The sequence below is a fragment of the Hippocampus guttulatus genome, chromosome 21, assembly GCF_054856545.1.
Source record: "Hippocampus guttulatus isolate MCC_2025c chromosome 21, RoL_Hgut_1.0, whole genome shotgun sequence".
NCBI classification, from domain to species: domain Eukaryota; kingdom Metazoa; phylum Chordata; class Actinopteri; order Syngnathiformes; family Syngnathidae; genus Hippocampus; species Hippocampus guttulatus.
Genome location: NC_141281.1, coordinates 2,429,360 through 2,451,192, shown reverse-complemented (window position 1 = coordinate 2,451,192; position 21,833 = coordinate 2,429,360). Strand labels below are relative to the sequence as shown.

The 21,833-nt window shown below is 50.2% G+C and overlaps 1 protein-coding gene across 2 annotated transcripts in view; it reads left to right on the top strand.

Moving 5' to 3' along the window:
* The first annotated feature begins 1,577 nt into the window (after positions 1 to 1,577).
* ofcc1 (orofacial cleft 1 candidate 1) overlaps positions 1,578 to 21,833 on the top strand; it is a 43,346-nt gene continuing 23,090 nt past the window's right edge. For both annotated transcript variants that reach the window (XR_015099077.1, XM_086102642.1), the window contains exons 1-8: positions 1,578 to 1,812; positions 3,842 to 3,939; positions 9,873 to 10,115; positions 14,049 to 14,197; positions 14,612 to 14,726; positions 15,763 to 16,054; positions 19,564 to 19,655; positions 21,213 to 21,343. Coding sequence is in view for 1 of the 2 variants with exons in the window: in XM_086102642.1 (XP_085958768.1) it covers positions 1,764 to 1,812; positions 3,842 to 3,939; positions 9,873 to 10,115; positions 14,049 to 14,197; positions 14,612 to 14,726; positions 15,763 to 16,054; positions 19,564 to 19,655; positions 21,213 to 21,343 (1,169 nt within the window). In the remaining variant the exon portion in view is untranslated. The remainder of the gene's footprint in view (positions 1,813 to 3,841; positions 3,940 to 9,872; positions 10,116 to 14,048; positions 14,198 to 14,611; positions 14,727 to 15,762; positions 16,055 to 19,563; positions 19,656 to 21,212; positions 21,344 to 21,833) is intronic.

The following is a 21,833-nucleotide window of genomic DNA, read 5'->3' as shown; positions in this document are numbered from 1 at the left end:
TGAAACTCCAGCTTCCGTTTTTGAATCCGCTTCTCCTCATGGGGCTCGTTTGTTCTTTTTTTTCGCGGGTTCTGAACGGGTTTCGCCTGCTGTCACGCGCAGTACTTACGTGACCCGGGGGCGTTCAGCCATCAGCGCTTGTTGGATCGAGAGACGCGCATTTCGTTCTGCTGCGAGAACCTCCCCGCTACCTTCCCCAAGCGATTGCGGTGGCGCCACCGGACTTGGAAAAAGGTGATACTGTACTTAGGACATTTTCTCGCCCTGCAAACTGAGAAATACGTGGCAAACTATTTAGATGGGAGTGAAATATTCAAAGGCTATAGGAGAATGATTTGGGTTTCAGAAAGCGGCTCGGTGGGGAGCACTTTTAATAGGGAGTGCCCCCGAGCAGTCGGATTCCCATAAACTCTGTGCAGCAGACTTGATAGGTCAGTGATTGCTAATAAGAAGTCAATGAGACAGAGGCCTGGCTTATTTTCCTTTTGGATCTCCTTCTCCACCCTTTCTCGGTCCTCTAGGCCGCTGACCCCCCCGCACCCCCCGCCCCAGTATTAGGACGGTATTGTCTTTGAAATTCCAGGTACTTTTGAGCTTGTCGACTTTCTCATTAGTCCCTTTTGAACACGGCAAACATATGGCAGTCGTATTTAAGAGATTGCCTGCCGTGACCTTTTGCAGCATGCTAATTAGGCCCCAGAGCACTGCAGGCCATGCAGGGGCGCACACAGAAAACCTCCACACACACACACACACACACACACACTCTCTCTCTCTCTCTCTCTCTCAGTTCTGCTTCGCAACGCGGGTTTCTTACTGGCTCTGCCTTATCTGCAAGAAGCCCTTGGCCCTGCCCTTCCGCAGCGTGCCTTTCAAACTTAACATTTCGCTTCATGTGCTTCTAATAACTCCTAACCTGAACCCGTCCGTACATCCTCACTCCCCCCGCCCCGCCACCAGCACACCTTACATTCTCTTGCTTCTTGCACTTTTCACAGGAAATGAATCTGCCCGAAACGACTTTGACCCGATCTCGGCGGAGCAGACGGACCCCAGGCGTGGCGGCGTGGCCGGGGTCCGCTGCCAAGATGAGCTCGAATTAAGTACGCCGTCCGCCATGGTCGTAGTTCGCCTTGGTCCATTATAGGGAGGTGAGAGAGATCACCATTGGCGAGGCTCGGCCCAGACTATGTAAATACACCACATGATGGTGTCGCTAGATTGGCTCCCCGACTTCACTGTCATTGATGAAGGTCACGTATCATTGGTCAGTTTTCCGCATTCTGCTTCTATTTCCCCCACGTCCATTGTCGCTTTCGACTCGATGGTTCGCAGCAACCCCCCCCCCCCCCCCCCCACACCACCCCAACCAGGCCTATTAAAAGTGAGCTCCTGGGAGCCGAGTAATATGGCGGTTATAATGAAACGTGGCTATTAATGGAGAAGTCATTTCACCTGTATCTTTCGGATATCACTGCCGTGTAATATCAAAGGATTCACCAAGGCAAATCTCATCACCTGATGACAGGCCGGCTAACAGGCGCGTCTTCACCTGACTGCGTGTGCTCCATTTTGGCCCGTCCTCGTGCGGGCTCATATCAATCATTCACGAGTCCATATTTGCTGTGGATTGACGTGCCCGATAAGTCGGAAAGGATTTTGAAGCACGCTTCTGTAGGTAGCCCCTCTTTTTTTTGTTTTGTAATCGTTATGTCTTTGCAGCAACGTTAAAAGCCGCCGGAAATGGGCTGCAAGAGCGAAGGATGGTCGGGTTGTTGTTGGATGAAGACGACACCTGCATTGAGATTCCCGGTATGTGTTCCGAAAGGATTGCGCTGTTCATCTATCATCTATCTGGCTTTCACATCGAGGTGTGCCCAATAACAACCGAAACATCACTCGAATGCGCCTACGGTAATGATCACACTTGCAGAGTTGATTTGAAATTCCTCAACAAAAAACGAAACAAAATAATACCACAAAAACAAATCCACGGGTTGCTCCCGAAAAAGATATTACTCAGCTTCCAAGTATCACATTCATGGAACTATAAATAGGAGTCAAATGAAGATGTCTTTGTTCGTATCAATTAGCATCAAATGCAGGTTTTCATACTTGACGTGCTGGGGGGAGTCTACACGACCCACACTAATATTGACCGTAATTGTTTGGAGGGACTGTGGAATGTGCCCAAATGCCGGCGGATCCTGATTTTCGTAGCTGTGCCAAGCATTTGGAGGGAAAGAACGGAGCCACGTTGGTCATAATTGAAGACGGTTGTGGCCCACTCCCACCGTGGCACAGCCTCCCCTCACGCAGATCCGCCAGCTGTTCTCATCTTTGAAACGACCAACATCAGATCTAACATGCCACCGGCTAAAATTGAGCCCCTTTTTTTTTTTCTCCTCAAATCTCTTCTCTACTCTTGAAACGAATGACCCAGATGATGTGGGCACCAGTGTGTCCATCACGTGTCAGTAGTGGAGTACTTTTTTGCGGGGTGCCACCTTAGCGTTGCCAGTTCAAACGTGACGACTGCCCTGCACACAAAGCACGTGGCCAGAGCTCAGCGCTTGCGAGGGCTATCCCAGCGCAGGCAGGCAGGCGTGCCCGCGCTCCCCTCTCCTTTCAATGTGTGGCCGGGCGGGGCCATGTTGAGGCGGTTTTAAGCTCAGCATTGTTCCGGCTGAAGACGCTCGCACCAGATCGTGTTGACATGACGCGTGCCTTCCTTGTAATTCCCGTACGCAAGTGATAGGTTTAGGGCCGCTTCAACGCGGTAGGATGTAGTCGTCTCTTATTATTTGCCTTTGTCTCGGATTTAGCTGTGCCACAGAGATTAGCAGCCCCCTCCCCATTGTTTTGAAATGTTCATGAAATCCCAGAGAAAAAAGTAAAGAGGATCTTGGATTAACGGCTCCTGCGTGCAATATAGGCGGAAAAGCAGAGAGAGCGAGCGAACAAAGCGAGCTTCCTTGCTGGACTTCCAGACAATCACCTTGCCCGTCTTGTACGAATGCCTCCCACAAGTCTAGGCCGCACGGCTTGAACGCACTTGCGCACGTGGATCAGCGTGTGTCGGCGTTGAAGCTGACATTTTCTCAGCCTCTCCCTTTCGGCTTCCACTTGCTTTTGTCTCTCAGTTTTTTGCAGTCCGCCGCAATGCCCAGAAGAACAATCACAAATCGGTATTAATAAAAGGGAGCGTGAGGTCTTTGTAGACATATTTAACAGGTGGGGGAGGATCATTCCTCCCTTTACAAAAAAAAAATGTCCAAGCCACGCTCATTCTATCGCCGTGACGAGCTGGGAATTGAAAAAGCACAGAAGTGGCATTCGACTGCGTAGGTTATATCCTCATTTGGTGTCAGGCTGTGTGCAGAGAGAGCAGCTTGTAAAATGACGACATGGGGACAACAGCTTTGGCAGTCGCACATATGGGACTACACGCGTTGTTTATACACGCACACAAATTCTCAAACAATCTCATCTGCTTTCGAACAAGGAGGAGGCGCGAGCGGGGAATCCGTTAAGCTGACAGAAAGAGCTTTGATCGATTAATTGATTGATTTTTGAAATCGTTCCTTGGTAGCAAAGAAGGATGAAGCGCCACGGTGTGAAGGACGAGTCTTTTCAGGAAAACCGAAGCTTCATTTGCATGAGCTCCGAGCACTTTGGGCCTGATTTGATCGGACATTTTCAAGGATGAACCGTGATTTCCCGTCTTCGAAATGATGTTTTGATGACGTCCGCGTGTTCAAAATGTCTTTGGTCTGTACATAACGTGCACTAATGCCTCAACATGTGTCGTAAGAGGATGCTGATTGTTTTCCTTTTGCAGTCAAGACTTCGGAGGAGGCGGTCGCTGGCCGCGCTCGGCCGCCGAGGGAACGCGCGCCGGCTGACATGATGACGCTTGGCAGCCTTTCACCGCAGCAGGTCAGCTACAAAGCTACAAAGAGGAATATCTGTGTCATCGTCCCATATTCACCAGCGCGCCGGCCGCATCCATTATGCCGCGTACGGGTGGCTCAGGCTAATGGACAAAGAAGAACGCGTGCGTGCGCATTTCTCAGTTGTTGCCGTCAGTGTGGAACTTTTACGTCCTTTTTTTCTTTGCCCACTTACTTACTACTTTGCCCCACTTTTTGCTTCAGCTGCAACTATTTCAAATTGGCTGCTTTAGTCTGAAAGTCTGCCGGATGCACTCAAGTAAAAAGCACTTACCCGGATCATGCGTCCGAGGCACCTAAATAGGTTTGAATAGCTTCCGAATAAAGTGCGCGAAGAAACGGCCGTGCCCACTGGATGGGCGAGCGAGCCAAACATTCGCTTGCGTACCGCCGCTCGCAACAGAAATGGAGTGAAGAAAAGAACATGCGTACGGAAATGCAGACACCCCCCACGCCCCCTGACTTTGACGTGCCTACATAAACAGATTGCGGAACTTGCACCCAAAGTATATTTAGTCATAATCTCACTTGAAAGACGAGTAAGAGTATTGTCGTATCGGAATGTAAAGTGAGTGTAATTGGTTAAAAAAACGTTGGAACAATGTGTCGTCGTCGCGTAGAAGTCAAAGAAGTTGACTCATCCTGCCTTCCCTGGATAAGCGGCGAGTGTTATCTTATTCTTCCGTGATATTTATGCACTCCACTCCTGCTTCCGCATTCAAAGTGCATTATCCACTGGAGATTTTCCATCTATTCAAGGGAAAAGAATGGCCTTTTTCTTCTTCGCCTCATCTTCCGTAGAAAGGCTGGAAAAGCAGAACCACGCCGTCACTTAACGGCATCAATGCGTCTTATACGGCCCGCGTGAATGTGCTGACTGCGTGTAAACTCGCACTGGTGTAACGCAACATGTCTTCGGGGGTCCGGCCCGGTATCGATTCACCGCGGATTGCGGCGGCACTGTTCATTTCTTCTGCTCAACCCTTCCATTGTGCGCTTGTCAATTTACCGCACGCCTGCTCTGAAGGCGCCCGTGAAGATGAGCGAGTGGGCAAAGATGAAGAGAAGGCTAATGGATGTCTTCGATGGGAGTGGAAAAGTAAGGCCTATGTCGAGATCGCACATCTTGCGCGAGGACCCGTGCTTTTTATCGAGACTTGTAGTGTGTGCGTGTGAGACGACTTGACAAGCTCAACACATTGGTAAGAGGCGAAAGCAAAATTGGACTAGCATTTCCTGCAAATGAAAAGTGCAATCATAAAGGTTTGGCCAAATAAATAGCTCTCCATCAATGCCAACGTAAAGGTTCCTCTTTGCTAGAGCTCTTCAATCGAATCGTACTAAGTGGAAAACGCATACCTTGTCAAATTAGGCATCTTCATCGAGCTGGACGGATGATTTCTGTCATTATGCTGATGAAGTCATGCAAAAGTCGAATGTAATGGAGTCTCGGTCCATTTTTTTTTTTTTGCTCGTAACTTATAGCAGGACTGTTCTTGCTCAATGGCTGTGCACTTAAACGCTCAATCAATCTGCGTATAGTCCAGTGGTGGGCAAACTACGGCCCGCGGGCCGAATCCGGCCCGTTGGTCCTTTTAATCCGGCCCGCCGAAGGTCGGTCCACAATTAAGGTTCGATGTGAATGATTGCATTCATTTCAATTGGACTCGTAATGACAGGCATTTCATCGCCAGGTGGCGCATTGACTTGAAGTTGCAGAACACGGGGGGGCGGGGCAATCTTTTCGACCACCTAGTACCTCTGTATCGCTCTACTTCTACTGGTCTGATCACAACCCATCTGCAGCGATGCACAGGCTAAAATAGGTCATCAACAACACTTTTGTCATTTAAAAAAAGTATATTAATACCGTACTTTCATGCTTTTGTTCTGTTGATGTTTGATATGGACTTTCAACAAATGGAGTTTTTTTTTTTTAATGTACCATAGCTCGTGCTGACCTGGCCCTTCTGTCAAATTTTAAAAGTCAATGCGGCCCCCGAGCCAAAAAGTTTGCCCACCCCGATATAGTCAAACAGTCATTCATGCCTTTGTCGCGTCCCGATGACTGTCATGCACTCGACTTAGGAGTCAGCCAATCCTCCATCGAGCGTCTCCAGTGGGCCACAAACATTTTGCTTCACAGCTAATTCGGATGCCTTCATTTTTACAAGGCGCCGCCGCGTCCCAAAAGCCACCGCGAGGAGGCCGCACGCACCCAATCCAGATTAACCACCGTCGCCCGCTGGTGAGTCCGTTTCATTCTCACGTTTCTCCTTATTTGCGTCACAAGGTCATTAGCCGCGTGAAAGTCATTTGTATTCTGGCGGACGTTTTCACCGTCGCGCGTGCATCGCATCGTGCGTTCGAGGACGGCTCCGGGCCGCAGACTCGTGTCCGTGTCGTCAGGCTCGCGGTTCTTTGCGCGTCCGCTCCAAGTCCGAGATGGCACGTCGCATCTCGTAGCGAGCGCCCTGCGGGCGCTCGGCAGCGCATGATTTTCTTTTGGAGTAATTATGGGCTAGCGTGGCGGCTGACATAATAGAATCATGAAAATACGGCGTGCGCGCGCATCAGGGTCTTCTCTTGTGTTTCGCTGCGTTATGGGTGGGTGGGTAGTTGGACACCAGCCGTGTCAGATGAATGTAGTTGGGGGGGGTTTAGCGCGGTGACCTCCTCTCGACAGCTTTGAACCCAGTAAATTCCTTCCGATATCAGTGGTGGGTGGCTATTAGACACGGGAGACTTTCTACGCATCACCTAGGGCTACATCTGCCTGGAATTGAATGAGAAATGATTTCGCCATTTCTCTCGCCATGCCCATGAAAGGGGGGAAAAAAAAAGAGAGAGGGGAGACATGGTGCTGACTCGCGTTGTTTTGATTTTTTTTTTTTGTAACAAATGTGTAATTCATTTGTCGCCACTCTTTCTGATTTAATGGAGGTTGAGTAATTGCATGAGAAGGCGCATTGTGCCTTGTTGTGAACTGATGAAAGCACATGTAATACTTGTGATGGGCAAACAGAGACGGCGGGGAAGGATAGAAAAGAAAGAGCCCGTGCCCGCCTTTGATGCGGAGCGTCGCTTTTGTCGAATGATCCTCCTTTTTACTCCCGTCTTATCCCCAGTCACAGGCGGGCCGGGGCCCCTGTGATATTGCTTGATTTTGAGGAATTAAGAGACGCGGCGAGGCGGCCGCTTATTACATTACCTCTGATAAGAATGAAAGGCGGAGAAAGGGAGCGAGAGGAGGAAAGAAGAAGTGTTTGGCGGCGCGCTCTTATTAGATTGCGGCGAGTCCAAAGTGCGGGTTTCTAACGGGGTTAGCTTGTTGTTTTCGTGCGCGTGGCGTGCAGGAGCAGTACCCCGGAAAGCCCGCGAGAAGGCCGGGAAGCCGTGCCCCCGTGCGGCGAGACGACGGAACTCCCACGATCCTCCTCGGTAAGGCCGGATTCCACGTGACTGTGGATCGATCATTCGCCGACGCCGATTCTTTTCGAGTTCTTTCAGTCAACTCGCGCGGCGCTTGCGAAACAGTTCAACTGTCCCACGTCATAAATCAACCTCTCATCACGGTCACTTGAACAGCGATTCAGCAAACTCTCGTGCTTGACTTCTTTCTATGTCCGAGTCATCCGAGCAAATGGAATGATGCGCCGCGTCGTCAAACCGGACCCGCTTGGCCGAACGAGACGCAGCGACAAAGACGGAATCTGAGGATGTATCGATCCCGAATTGGCGAGCAATCGCAGGGGTTATTATATCGGAAAGACTCGGCCGACGTCATCCCGCCGAGCGAGGCGAGGGCGCGTGCGTCGCCCTCGCGTCGCGAGCGACCTGCCGTCTGCCAGCCGGGCGGCGGCGGGCCACGCTTCGCGGCAGCTTCCTCCTCCGACAAGTTTGAGGCGTCGGAGGAGGAAGACGCAGCCTTCGGAGATGAAAAGGGGTTCGGAGGCGAGACCGGGGAGAAAGAGAAGCTGTGGGAGGAGTGCGCCGTTGTGCCGCATGCGGGGACGGGGGCCGCCGCCGCCGCGCTGGCTTCCAGATGTAATGAATCTTCAGTCGGGGGCTTTTCCTTCCAGGGTGACAACTGGCTTTGAGGAAGGTTGTAAATGCAGGGGAGATTGTGGTATAATTCCTCAGACTGGCGCTCGTGCCCCCCAGTCACCATTCGATTATCTCCCAAATTGCTGTGTTTCACCGAGATAAAGATTTTTTATGGCTTGCTGACTTGAAACAACCGGCGCAGGCAGACTCTCGCAGAGGAGGGAGAGGGGAAGGGGGAAGGGGGGGGGGGGGGGACCACGCAGCCAGAGAAAGCAACGGCCAAAGCTGCTACGCCGAGTCGTTTTCCTTTGCTAAATGACAAAATCTTTGTTTAGATGACATTTCCCCAAAATGACTGCGGCGAGATGAATCTGAAATATGAAATGCCACATTTGGCATGCAAACGTATGAAAATGTATTTCTGTGCAAAATTCATGGAGGCATTTAATTTAGAACGTGTTTAATAACTATGGCAGCCTGCATCGGTAATCCTGCCCGCAGGTCCCAGAAAGATTGTCATATTTATTCTCTCCTTTCTTCACCCCCCCCCCCCCCCCACCCCCAGCCCGTGCCCCCCCACACTCTTTCCAAAGCCTTTTTTTTTAAGGGTAAATGTTCATTGTTAATTAAGATTTACTAATTAAAATGAAAATAATTAAGGAGAACGCTTAAGCTCCGAATATTAGCCCGCACTTTGAAAGAAAAGAAGTTTTTGTGGGTGGCATTTCCTCTCTCTGCATTTTGCGCCATCAGTCAATGGGTGCAAAGCCTGGAGAAGCGACGTCGGCGACGGGACGGCGGCGCGCCAGCCGAAAAGCGTGGCGGATCCCCTCTGCGGAGCCTTTGATCTCATCTGGAGGAGTGCTGTAATGTTACGGCACTTTAGGCGGCGCGCAGGCTCGCGGCAAACAAACCGCCGTCTGATAACGAAAAAATTGGCCCGCTTCACCTTCCGCCGTCTTCTCCACGCGCAAACGCGCCGGCCGGATCATAACAATAGCTCCCAAAGACGTGCGCGTGATGCCGTTTTATTGTCATTCCTTTGGATCTTCCTTCTTTTTGTCCCTCCCCTGCCTTCTTTCATCCTCTTTTGCAGGTGTGGGGGTTTGAAGGCCTCCGCCACCTCCTCCCAAATGGGAGAGATGTGTGGGCTAAACCACTTTGCCACCAATTATACTCATTTCTTCATTTTTGGACATTTTTTTTGTAAAGGGAGGAATGATCCTGGAGTGCCCCAACCCCCAACGTATTTTTTATTATTTTTTTTGCTGACAAACCGATGAGTGCTGCCTACCACGAATGGAGCATTTTTTTTTTTGTTTGTTTGCCATATGCTACAATATCAACGTGTTATCGTGGGTATGAATGCACCTATAATACAATGCCGGAATTGTTGCTGATCATATTGATGAGCTATTTTATAACATAAACCACAAGGTTGGGAAGCTTATCGACTTTGGCGCACTCCTCAAAGGCCTTCTCGACATCGCCGCTTTTCAAAGATTTTCAAAGACGATGCGCGACGCAGTTTGGTTAGCAAAGTGCAATTGCCCGAAACTGGAAAGGCTCGATACTACCGATCCGTCAGTCTGTTTTTTTTTTGTACACTTGTTGGCATGAGAGGTCATTAAAAAAAAACAACCAAAAAAAATTTCAATATCGGTTTTGTTTTTTTCCCCGCCGCGCAGATAACTCTGCGATTCTTTTTATTTTCATTGTCAAAAGTAGTGAATGGTACCAAAGTCATTGATCTAGCAACGTTTGAGCTGTTTCCTTTGGGCTACCAGGCGATCAGTAGCCGCGCCGGACGCTTGAATGGATTTTTGGCTGTCTCTGACTGGTTTCAAAAAGGACTTGCGTTTGTTGTTCCAGACGCAGCCGAGTGCGGCTCCTCAGCCCGTGGAGGTGCGTGTGCGTTGTCTCAGGGCCACCAGAGACAAGCTTCCCAGGGGCCTTTACAGCGTCAGCGTGGCCCTTCACAGCCGTCTCGGGGGTCCGTCTCTCGCCTGGAATTGTGAGAGAGGGCGGCAAGAGGGGATGGCATCCACTGACCCGATTGAACACCAGGGCTGCTTCTACGACACAACCCTGCACATCAACCAGAATCTCTTCATGGTAAGAGCAAATCAAGGAATAAACGTACCCCCCCCCCCACCCAAAAAAAAGAGACAAAACTGACGTTAATCTTACAAATGGTGGATATAATTGTATGAGTGATACAGTGTTGCCGACTTAACGACTTTTCAGATGCCTCTAGTGACTCTTTTTTTCAAAAAGTGACTCGTGACAAATCTAGCGACGGTTATCGGAGACTCGAATGTGACGGCGCGTCTCGTTCCCGACGTGCAGCGGGTGCTTCCGTCCGCCTTTGCCCCCTGCCGAAGCGCTCACTTAAAAAAAACGATGAAACGGAATGAGCGCTGAGCATTCGTGACCATGCTTTTCTCAACCGTTCTATCGTCTCTTTGGAGTTAGATTGTTCATGTAGATTGGATACAACAACAAAATAAGATTCAAATGTTTCATTGGGGGCGGCCCGGCGGTCGACTGGCGCGGACGCTCGTTGATCTGTGCGTGCCCCGCGATTGGCTGGCAACCAGTTCGGGGCGTCGCCCGCCTAATGCCCGAAGACGGCTGGGATAGGCTCTGGCACGCGCCGCGACCCTCCTGACGAGAAGCAGATCAGAAAACAAACCAACCAACCAAACTTAAGAAAACGTAACTTACAACTTACAACTAAATATATCAGTAACTCCGCTTTTGCTGATCCCAAGCAAGAAACAAGAATCGACAGTTCATTTGTCATTCCAAATATATTTCGGTTGGGATTTTTTTTTTTTTGTTGGTTTTTTTTCCTCACCTTTTGTCTTTCCCGCAACGTGATTCCTCTCCTGCAGCTTTCATTCCAACACGGTCAATGATGCAAAGCGTCATTTCGGGACTTGAAGCGACTGTCAGGACAGCCAAGAGCCAGTTTGCTTACTGAGGACTTGGCAACACTGGATTGATAACCGCCATGCTTTATTTAAGTATGTGTAAATAGTGGCGCGTTAGCATAACTGGTTTGCAGTCAGCCTTGCGATTGACAGCTAAGACTTGCGTGGCTCCAATGAGAACCGAGAGATCATCGCGACTGGCGGGTGACATGTTGCCTTCATTTCCTCTGTTGACTCTAATATGCTTTCTATTCAAGCGGGGAAAGACAGAACGGGGCGGTTCATTGAAGGGCGCCTCTATTTACATTCTGCTTGGCAAGGTTGCCTTGAAAGCGCCCTCTCTCAGATGTCCGCACGATGAAAAAAGCGGCAGAAATGCAAAACATGTGCTGCCCGCGCAATGCTGACACCGCACGGTGAAAAGGCGCTCCGTTCCATTGATGGTGCGACATCAGAAGATGCAGTCCCGACAAGCCGCCGCCTTTTTGTGCTCATGTAGCCTAGCCGCACAGCACCGCGCACCATATCTCCAACTCACCGTCCCATTTCTCGCAGTTTCATCATTTGCAGCCAAGACGGAGCGGTTTTCTCCACGTGAAACGCTCACGAGAAGTTCTATCACTGCAAAAAAGACAGCGTGTGTGAAAATGTGCCACGCGCAGCCCGCAGGTTTTTTTCTCTGGGGTTTTGCCATGAATAAAAGAACAACTTTTCAACGTGACATTTAACCCGTGCATGTAAATCAAAACCGCTATCAATTATTCATTTAAATAAGGAAGTCGTATTTTATTGGAATGAGGATGAAGTTGAAAAAAACATGCACTGGGGGAGCATAATCGTGCCGGATTTGGATACGGGTTGATGGGAATGAGAGAAAAGTTCTGCAGAACTGGTATATGCCGGACGTTCCAAATTTTGGATCCAAATCTCAATACGGGGATTCCGAGTCGGTTAAAAAGACGATAACGTTAAGGGCGCGGCGGTTTGAGAGGATTTGGTTCTGTACTGCCAACGATATTTTTGGAATACGTGGCAAACATCTCGAAGCTTTGAATGTGTCTTTTGGGCAAAGCGGTTGAAGATAATGGAGTCAATCCATACCCTACTCTTGAGAAAGATCTTCTTTGGAAGGACGCTTCATGTGATGAAAAACATCAACAGTATCGGGTGCCAAGGCTCGAAGGAATCCGTTTGGATGGTCACTCATGAAAGTCTTTGTTTGCTTTCATTCTGTGACGTACGTGCAGACCTCCAAACAGAAGTTGAAGGGTTTCTCTCGGTATTGCGCCATTCACTCCGAAAGTATTCAGCAAATGTGGACACTGTCAACATTCTTGTGGGCGTTATTCACAGAGCATCCGCATGACATTGTCTCCTACTCCCATCAAATAGAAAGAGAAAAAAACTGGCATGAAGTGAATACAGACCTGGGATCTGATTCAGAAGTTGGGGGGGTGCGGGTGGGTGGGGGGGGGGGGGTTGGTTTCAGTACAGCACGGTAAACGGCTCATGTCACCCCCTCCCCACCACCCCCCGCCCCTCTTCAAAGCTATTGAAGAACCTGTTGTTATTGTGCTCATTGATGGCAGTGAAACCACTGATCAGATTTGTGTGACTATCGGGGCTTTCTTGGATGTTTTCGTTCTCCTGTCAGCCCACACTAGAGCGTGCGATCTTTCCAAGGCCTCGCAGAGCTTTCGAAGAGGAAATGAGGAATTAGTGATAGTAGGAGGAAGCCAGGAGCTTATTTTGCTCCCCCACCCCCCATCTCCTTTTTTTCATGCACTCTTCACTTTGCACGTCTGGGTTTGCATTTAGACAGAAACAGATCCACTTGAGCTGGCGAGTGGGAGCCAAACAGTCAGGCCTGCTGTCTTTGTTCTTTCTTTTTTTTTTTCAAGCATATGGGAAGCTAGACAAAAGTTTGAAGGTTGAGAGGATTTGAGATTTGGGATCCCCAATATTCATTTCCCAGCCCTCCTACAAAATCTTCTTTTATGGTCACTAAGAAAGTATTCAACAGACATGCATGATAAGCGCGCGTCAATGCAATGGACTTTGGACGATTGAGCTATTTCACTGGAAACTCGGTCAAACGCGATGCTGCTTCAAGTGTTCAGATGCATATTTTCAATGAAAAAAACCCAGCCATTTACGATCACGCTTACGCCGGGGGGGGGGGGGGGGTCCAAACCTTTCCGTTTGAGGGCCGCATACAAAACAAAGGAAGGATGAAGGGGCCACTTCCAAATGCGTCAGCTTTTTGAAACACGCTCAAGTCAATCAAGAGAGCAAGTCTAGATTGTTTGCATTGTTCACCAGCTAAGGGGTGAAGACTATATACCTGTGTGTGTGTGTGTGTGTGTGTGTGTGTGTGTGTGTGTGTATATATATATATATATATATATATATATATATAATTTTTTTAAACACTGTATTGTGTTCTGCATCCAGATTGAATGCATGACTGTAGACGAATGGGACGGGTCCATGTCACACAAATGGGTATTTAAGTCACTTCATGTTTCCTACAATGTATGAATGATAAAAAAAAAAAAAAAGTCCTATATTTGTGTGAATCAGCCGTTAATACCTGTCATTTTTGTATAGTAAAAGCAAAGAATGCAGGAGTGGAAATGTGATTTACGGCTTCAAACACAGACTCGATGCTTCCCGTTTCAACGAATAAAAAGATGACATCTATTTTCACCCGGTGATGGATGAAGTGGCACACAATTCACTGTCGGTTCATTTTTTTCCCGTTCTCCATCTGAATAAGAGGGCGCAAGTTTGGTATGGAGCGCGATCGCCGCTAACACTATTAGCCTCATGCGAGATGGCCTCAATATCATCATCGGCTTGATTGATGGTCGCCTCCGTACGTCGCAAATGGACTCGCCGTCAGCTCACCGACTACTTGGGCAATCGTCACTTTTCCTCCACTTTGTGTTGCACGCCGACGGTCTTTGTCCCGCCAACGTTTGGAGAGAGTTGGATGTTGCTGTGCGTGTTGACTTCATTCATCGTGCGCCTGCGTTGCCGGTTGCACCGGCAAGCATGCGTGTCGGCCCGCATAAAATGAGTTGGCTTTCCCCGCTTCTCCTGTCTGCAGATCTTCCCCCCCGCCTGTGAGATTCTCCCTCACATGGTCCTCATCTTCCGACTGACGGCATCGCCGGGACAAAGCGGCTACATGAAGTCTGTTCCGGCTTGGGGGGCGTTTCCCATCTGCGGACCGAGCCTCGGCCTGCTTCACGGCAGGTATGTTGGCGGGAGTGGAATTCGGTGTGGCGTTTGGACACGTTTGCGCGGGTTCCACCTGCTGTCCCGTCTGACTGGCGAGAGGTGGACTGATCGCCAGTCGGTCTCATGCAAGTTTTGTACAAACGAAAAGATTCACGTTCAAATATTTGGAGCGATTTAGAGGCTTTGATAAACCTAACATGCCTGGAATGTGGGAGGAAGCAGAAGTACCCCCCCCCCCCCCCCGAAAAAAAAACATGCAACATGCAAGTACAGGGAGATCATGCGCTCCACATAAGAAGACTCGAGCAGCCCAAATGGGAGATCCGTGAGGCAGACATGCAAATCGTTCCACTTTTCTCACCCCCTTTTCCTCATCCAAAATCAGTCGCTACTCTTTCAAGTCACTCCCCTCACTTTTTACTGAACCAGGTACAAAACTCCACTGCTCAGAGGGGAGCCCAGCACGCAAGTGGACCAGTTTCAGAAAATCGAAGCGCTCATCTCCTCTGATCTGGATAACTGGCTGTGCAATCTGTACTTCCAGGTGAGCGTTTGTGTGTCTCTGATACCGGTTTACCTGTTGTATTCCCCAAAAAAGGGACCCCCCAAAGGATACTTGACTCCTTCCCTTTTTGACAATTATATCCCAGTGAGTCTAACGGGTCATTGCGCATTGCGCAACTTTTAGTTCAACAGAAGATTGCTGTGCAGGGAGTCCCCATCTTTGCATTCAATGCCCGAAAAATTCCCCCCCCCCCCCCCATGAAAAATCCAACAACTGTCCTCATTTCGCGCTGTGACAAATACGAATGATGGCAGTATGATCACTGCGCTGCAATTAGACACACACGCCGCTCTCCTGCAATTAACGCTGATGCAGACCCAAGAGAGCATTCGAACTCGGGTGTGGAGAGCAGGCAGGGGCGGTCCAGACTTTTTTTGTCGGAGGGCCGCATAGGGAAAGGATGAATGGAAGGACGAAAGGCCCACTTTTAAATTCTTTTTCACACGAGCTCAAGTCGGTCAAGAAAGCAATTCGAGATTGTTTGTATTCTCTCGTTCATTTCATCAGCTTTCTGTGAAGACAAATAGTTGAGGATTTTTGGGACGGCCAGCAGCCCTCTCTCTCTCTCTCAGCTCTGCACTAAACAGCAGCCGAATGCCATCTCTGCATTCAGAGCCCAGAAAAAAGAAAAAAAAACTGTCACAAGGGGGCCATTTTTCAAACGGTTGCTTGAGGATCATTCAAGTGACGTCGTCATCAGTCAGCCAGAGAGCACAAAGTGGAAGAAACTCTTTTGGCCTCCAAAATGGAATTATCTTTATTCACGACGGCGCTTTGAAGATAAATTGGGTTATTCTTTGAATCCGTTCTTTGTGTATTGAACTATCGCGAAAAGATCCACAGTCCACCCTCCCTTCTCACTCGGCTCACCTTCGCCTTTTTGAACCAACCTCACGGCCCGTGTCAAATGTCATTTCTATTTATTTATTGTCACGTCGCGGGCCAAAATGGCCCCCGGGACGTAGTTTGGTCGAGATGTAGTTTCAAGGAAATATGCACTCGTTCATTGTTTCAGATAAGGAAACTCCCATTAGGCGCATCCGGGTCACCGGAGTGCCCCGTCGGCCGACGGGTGCCACCTTTACGCGCCCCTGCGTTGCTCCAGCCCGCCGTCCGGCGCGGCCGACCGCCGGGGCGCCGGGCTCCCTCTGGGTCCAAACCCGATCCACAGCCGCCGCACTCGCAGTTGAACCTGCTCCGCGCCGGCCCCAGCGGCGGGGCGGCAGAACGCGCCGGGATGCGCTCCCCCCGGGGCTCTCCCCTGCACCTGTCGGCGGATTCCGCTTGCTCTTCCTCATCTCTGCCAGGTAGGGGTCTCATGTTGGCTTACTTCCGACCATGCCGCAGTGGGAAGAAAATGTCACCCTAATGTCACTGCAAGTGCCATCGGAAGAGTGGCAGTTTTCACTCCGCGGCGTGCAAGTGCCGCAGGGCAGGGATGGGTCGAGACAGCGGGCAAAGCTTGCTTAGACACGTTGCCAGAAAAACAGCAGAAGCATTCCAAAAAAAAAAAACTCACCAAATATTTGCACAGTGACTATTATGGCTGATAGACCCTGACTTAACACACAACTCGTCTGCATTTACACCCACCTCTAAAATACATAAACCGAGGTGAGCAAGGCTAACGAAGAGCTCAGTCAGGTGGATCGTTTCGACGCAACTGACAGGGAAAAAAAAAAAGCACGTAAATATCCAGATATTTTTCGTTTGGTTTCCTGGCGCTTTTCTCCCTAACGTCCGCGTGGAAAGAAGAGCAAAGCGCAGCACCGAAGGCAGCGTCCCATATTCAAACGGACTCCATGTAGTTTGCGCATGCCGCCATCGATCGGACCATGCCGTCATCCGGCGGCCGGCCTCGTCGTTACGAGTACAACTTTAGCGAAAGCCTCGCTCATCTTTATTTAACAGTCCTCCAAAGTTTCTGGCATGTTGTGCTGGAAACATCAGACGGGCTTTTTTAATTACAAATGAGTTGTGACAGGTCTGCTGGGTAGCGGGCCGGCCCATTTTAAAAGTGATGCCGGCTGACAGCTCGGCAGTGTTCTCCCAGCGCCGAAACATGTGGAAGAAATTGCTCTTTTTACATTTCACAGCTTGTCGCTTCCTCCGCCAACTGACCTGTGACCCCCCCCCCCCCCCCCCCGCAGAGATCCTAACGCCCACGAGGTATAACGTCCCCGACGAACCGAACGGCTTTCGACAGAAGGCGAAAGAGGGAGGCGCCCGCCGCGAGATTCATGCTCGGCCGCTACGCGGCTCGAGGTAGCGGGTCCCGCGCAAGCCGCAGATGTGCGCGTCGGCGCATGCGAGCGCCCTTGTAGGGCCGCTGAGAAGTTTGCCGGGGAAGTGAACCCGATCCGCGGGTGAAACGACGGCTCCAAAAGGTGTCCGGCGAGGTCCCTCGTGCCTGCCGCCGAAGTGCCGTTTTCTGCTCATTTGCATGCAGATCCGTTGATGTTGCGTGACGTCTGGAGGAAATTCAGGTGTTTATATGGAGGGATTACGACAACGTTGAAGGAAGCCCCCACTCGGACAGCTTCAGACCATCTTGAAAATGCTAATCCACCGCAACGAGGGAAAGAGGAGCAAATTATTCTGCTTTTTTTTGTGTCAAGTCTGAGGGTTTGAGACGTTTCCTTCCCATTTCTTTCTAATACGTTCTGTGTGACGAGGGAGGTTGCGCGGGGGGGGGGGGGGGGCACGGATCTTTCTCATTACCCGTTTGTCTCGGAATCGACAGAAGTATATGGAGACCTCTTGTCACGCAGTGTCAAAAAGCCGAGTATGACGGTGCCACTGAAAGTTTGGCTTCCTGGGGCTGAAATTGAATTCACCCCCCCCCCAAAAAAAGTATGAGGTGTCGCTTTCGGAACAAAACCTGACATCCCAATCGAAAAGAAGAGCTGACGTGTTTCAAGCCCCTTCAAAAACTGGAGATGATGACATGTTATTGTGTCACCATCTCCTTTTTGGGCCCAACGTCTCGGTTGACTCATCCAAGCACGATGGAGACTATTTGGCTTTTAGAACTTGAAGATGAGCTGCAGGCGCTTCGGGTTAAGTGACCTTTCCCATTCAATGACTGATCCAGTTACATCGGCTTTGTTTGACCCGAAATGACTCATTAGATTAGCGTCTTGTTTCGCGATCGCCTATTAGTGGATCACTTTGAGCGCGCGCCGATGATTCCGCCGCAATTTGCAGCTTCTTGGTTTTTGGGTGGCGGCGTCATCGAGCGACTTTGAGCCACATTCCTTCCTTGACCACTTGGCAACACTGGTCGCTGCCATTCCAGTGTAGTTTTTCACTCTTGTGACTTGCAGCCATGTATGAAAAAAGAAATCGGCAAGTGTATCCGCATATGCTATACGTCAGTCCCTTGAACAAACCAAGCCCGGCTCAAGCGCGCGTACCCGAGCCCGCGTTCCCCTTTGCAGGAACTTTGTAGCAGTCATCAGGCAATGAAGCGCCCAGGTGAGCAGCGAGCGACCATTGCAGCGCTCAGCGCCGACATCCTGACGGGGTCTCGACGGTGTCACGGACCTTGAGGCTTTTCTGTCTCGTCGGCTCGTTTGGGAGCCAGCGTTGGTAATTCCACCCCGCAAAGCGTTGTACGTCGATGTGGAATACGATTCGTGATCGTCCATACGTGGGTGTGTCGATGTCTGAAGTCTTCGCAACATGCTGGCGGCATAGGGGATCGTTGCTGGCCCCGAGTGCCCGGAGAGGCCGGAGTCGCGGCTGCTCGAGTGCTCCGAGGTCACGGACGTAGCCCTCAGCTGTCCGCGCAGCCTCCGCTTGAGCGGTGAGCCGGGGAGGCCTCACACAATCGCCGCGTGCGGTGAAGCAAAACGCATCATAATTCACAGCGGGCCAAACGGTAGCTGTTTGTTTTTGTTGAGCTGTTGTCCTTGAACGCGTGCAAGCGGCAAAGCGTTCTCTCATTAGGCGCATCTTTAGCTCATTGCCTACTTGCTACAGTTTGAATCAAGGGCGCCCAATAGGTGCAAGCCCGCGGACTGGTCCCAAGACGATCGTGAGGGGTCTAGGGGGGGAAATGAAAAATAAACAATAAAAAATGATTTTAACACACCCTAAGCATCAGGTTCACCCCCCCCCCCCCTCCCAAAAAAAAGAAATGAAAAAGCAGGTCACCTTTCACATCTGGTGATCTGCATCACGGCAATTTGTTAGCGTTCAACAGTCTGCGATTGCACCTTACCTTATATATATACTGATATATATATATACAATCTCACTGATCTATTTAATTCTGCAGAAAGAAAATGCGTATTTCATTTGTATGATATAGATGTGGACACTTTCATGTGGGTGATAACTTTTGCATGGCGAGATTTTGCATGTATAAAGCTAAGGTTTACTTAATTACAAGCTTCAGGCAATGCGAGAACCCCATTTGAAAATTCTCTGAATGTTAATATGCTAAATAATGCAGATCTCTGACTCTTCATGCATGAGACACACATCTGGCGGCTTACCATCCAAATTACAGAGAAAAAAAAGGGCGGGGTGGGGGGGGGGGGGGAAGGGGGGCCACTTCCAAAAGTAATTTTACAAAGAAAAGACAAGTAGAAAAGATGTATTATTGCCTTGAGAATTCTCTGCAGTTTGAAATTTGGACCGTCCAGGATGTTTACCGAACCCGTGTTTCCTCCCGTAGCATCGTCACCGATGTTCAATTAATGTGAGAAATATACGAAACTATGGATCATCTGTGATGATGTGGAAGGTATCACGTTATTCTCTGAAAACAGACACTGTATTTTTTGTTTTTTTTGTTCATGGAATTCAGGGAAGGCTCCTTGTCCAGGAGACATTTCTGGCAACGTGGGAGCAAAGAGTCAACCTGGGAGGGAGAAGGAAGAGGCTGGCATCCACTGGAAGGTAAGCGTGATTTTGAAATGAGCGCCCTTCTCCGCTTTGCTGCGCTCCGCCCTTGCCACCTCTCGCTTCACACACAGACTGAAAAACGCGCGCCGCTCCCCAGCCTATTATCTGACATTTGTCAACGAGCAATATGACGCCAACAGCTATTTTGCAGTCTTTCAAGACAGTTTTGATCAGCGCGATGAGCCAAATTCAGTGATGGGTAGACCTCCTTTGTTTTTTTTTCTCTTGGAAATCTCTCGGGGGGGGGGGGGGGCTCTTGCTTTGCGCCACAGAGGACTTCGGCAAAGCCCGGCGCTTTGAGTTGCGCAAATTTTGCTGCGGCCGTTGGACGACCTCCGCGTTGAAGTAGTTTGAACCCTCGCTCCGCGTGCCATTCCGGCGAGTCGGCGAACGCGCCCGCGCTCAAGTCATCTGCGGCCCCCTGTTCAATAAATGAATTTGTTGCGGTGAGGTTTTACTTTCCCGCAGCCTCTGCGCCCCCCCCCCCCCCCCCCCCCCCCGTTTCTGGTCTTTCAAACCTCGCTAAGTCTGTCAAATGTTGTGGTGTGGAACCCAGTTGTGTAATGATTAAGTGGAGTGATCTCCAACCGGCCCAGCCTGGAAGCGCCGGGGATCAAATTTCAACCATTCAACCTGCAGTGCAGGCCTAATTAAAATGAATTTTCTCCAGGCGACCACTTTGCCCGCGGGCCAGGAATCCGCCTATAATACCAGATCCGCGTTTAAGGTATTGCATTAAATTTATTGCGGGGAGACGCCGGGAGAACATTGTGGTTCATAGACCCGCTGCCTCCGCCCCCCCCTCGCTTACTCTCCGCCTTCTTTCCACCCTTTTTTCTTCTCTTTTTTTTTTTTTTTTTATTGTGATCATCACTCTGGAATCCGAAGCTTTCTTTGGCCAAGATTGCCCTGCGAAAACCAACGTCGCCGTTATTGGGCCCCGGCTCATTTCGCACTCGCCGGGTTTTTGGGCTCCTCTCGGGAGACGGAGGAGAGGAGCAGGTTGAAAAAGCGGCAGGATGAGTATTTCACAACTTCAAGCAGAAAGGCGCTAAGCCCACCCAAGGGCAACGCGGGGCTGACAGCGCCGGGGAAGCAAGCCGTTAACATGTTGGCGGCTTAACCAATAATATCTGCTCCCAAGTACCTCGGTGAAATATTTCAAGCCCCGCTTCCTAACTCCATTTGACTGTGTTTATGACGATGACAGTAAAGGACTTGTATGCGGGGGAGGGCGTTGGCAGAGGGGAAGTGTCGCTTCTCGGATATCATATATTTAACGCCGGCGTCACCGCGCGCGCCTTCCCCCAAAACAACAAACTCCGCTTGAATGATGGCGTGCCGTATATGCCATTTCTCCATCGCTCTCTTCTCGTGTCAATCGTGCGGCGTTTCCGACGCTCCCAAAGCGTCACGCGCGCCGTCACTGTCAAGCCGCCTGCACCCACTCCCCCCCCCCCCACACACCCGGAGATAAATTTGGAGGCCTGCTTCCTGCTTTGCTTACAAATGACGTCTGCGTGTGCTCGCCCCGATTGCCGCTCCTCACAGAAGAAGCCAATCACGAAGACAAATAGCCGCCTGCCCAGCGTGAGCGGCGGCGGCGCGGGCAAGCGCGAGACGCAGCCTTCGGTGCACAACCTCGACATGGAGGAGCTGGAGGAGCACACCTTCTCCCTGCTGTAAGTCTCATTCTGACGTAGCAAATCCACCTGATGGACACAATCATTGGAACACAATTAATCGGGCCGGGGCGGGCGGGGGGGGGGGGGGCTGTCTCTCGCACTCTCTCTCTGATGACTCGGCGCCAGACGCTCAATTCAAGTTTTTCCGCTGCATGCGTTTGCTTCCATTTCTACCTGCTGTTGCTGTAATGAGCAGGTGTCCTGATCCAGTCGAACCGCTTTACAAAGTACTTTGACATCACCAATCGCTTTGCTCTAAGAATGGCCAGGATGAACTTTTAGAGATGTAAAAACAGGAACGGGTCATCTAGCATACGCATGTTAATTACAATGATGTGCCGATGAAGAAAAGTGATTTGAGAAGACCCGAAACAAACAACCGTAGCGTTCCAACTTCCATGCGGCATCAAAAGAAGCCATGTTGTTGTTTTTCTTTGAACGTCCACTCAATTAAGGGGAGGCGCTCTCGTACCGTAGGGCGAGTGGG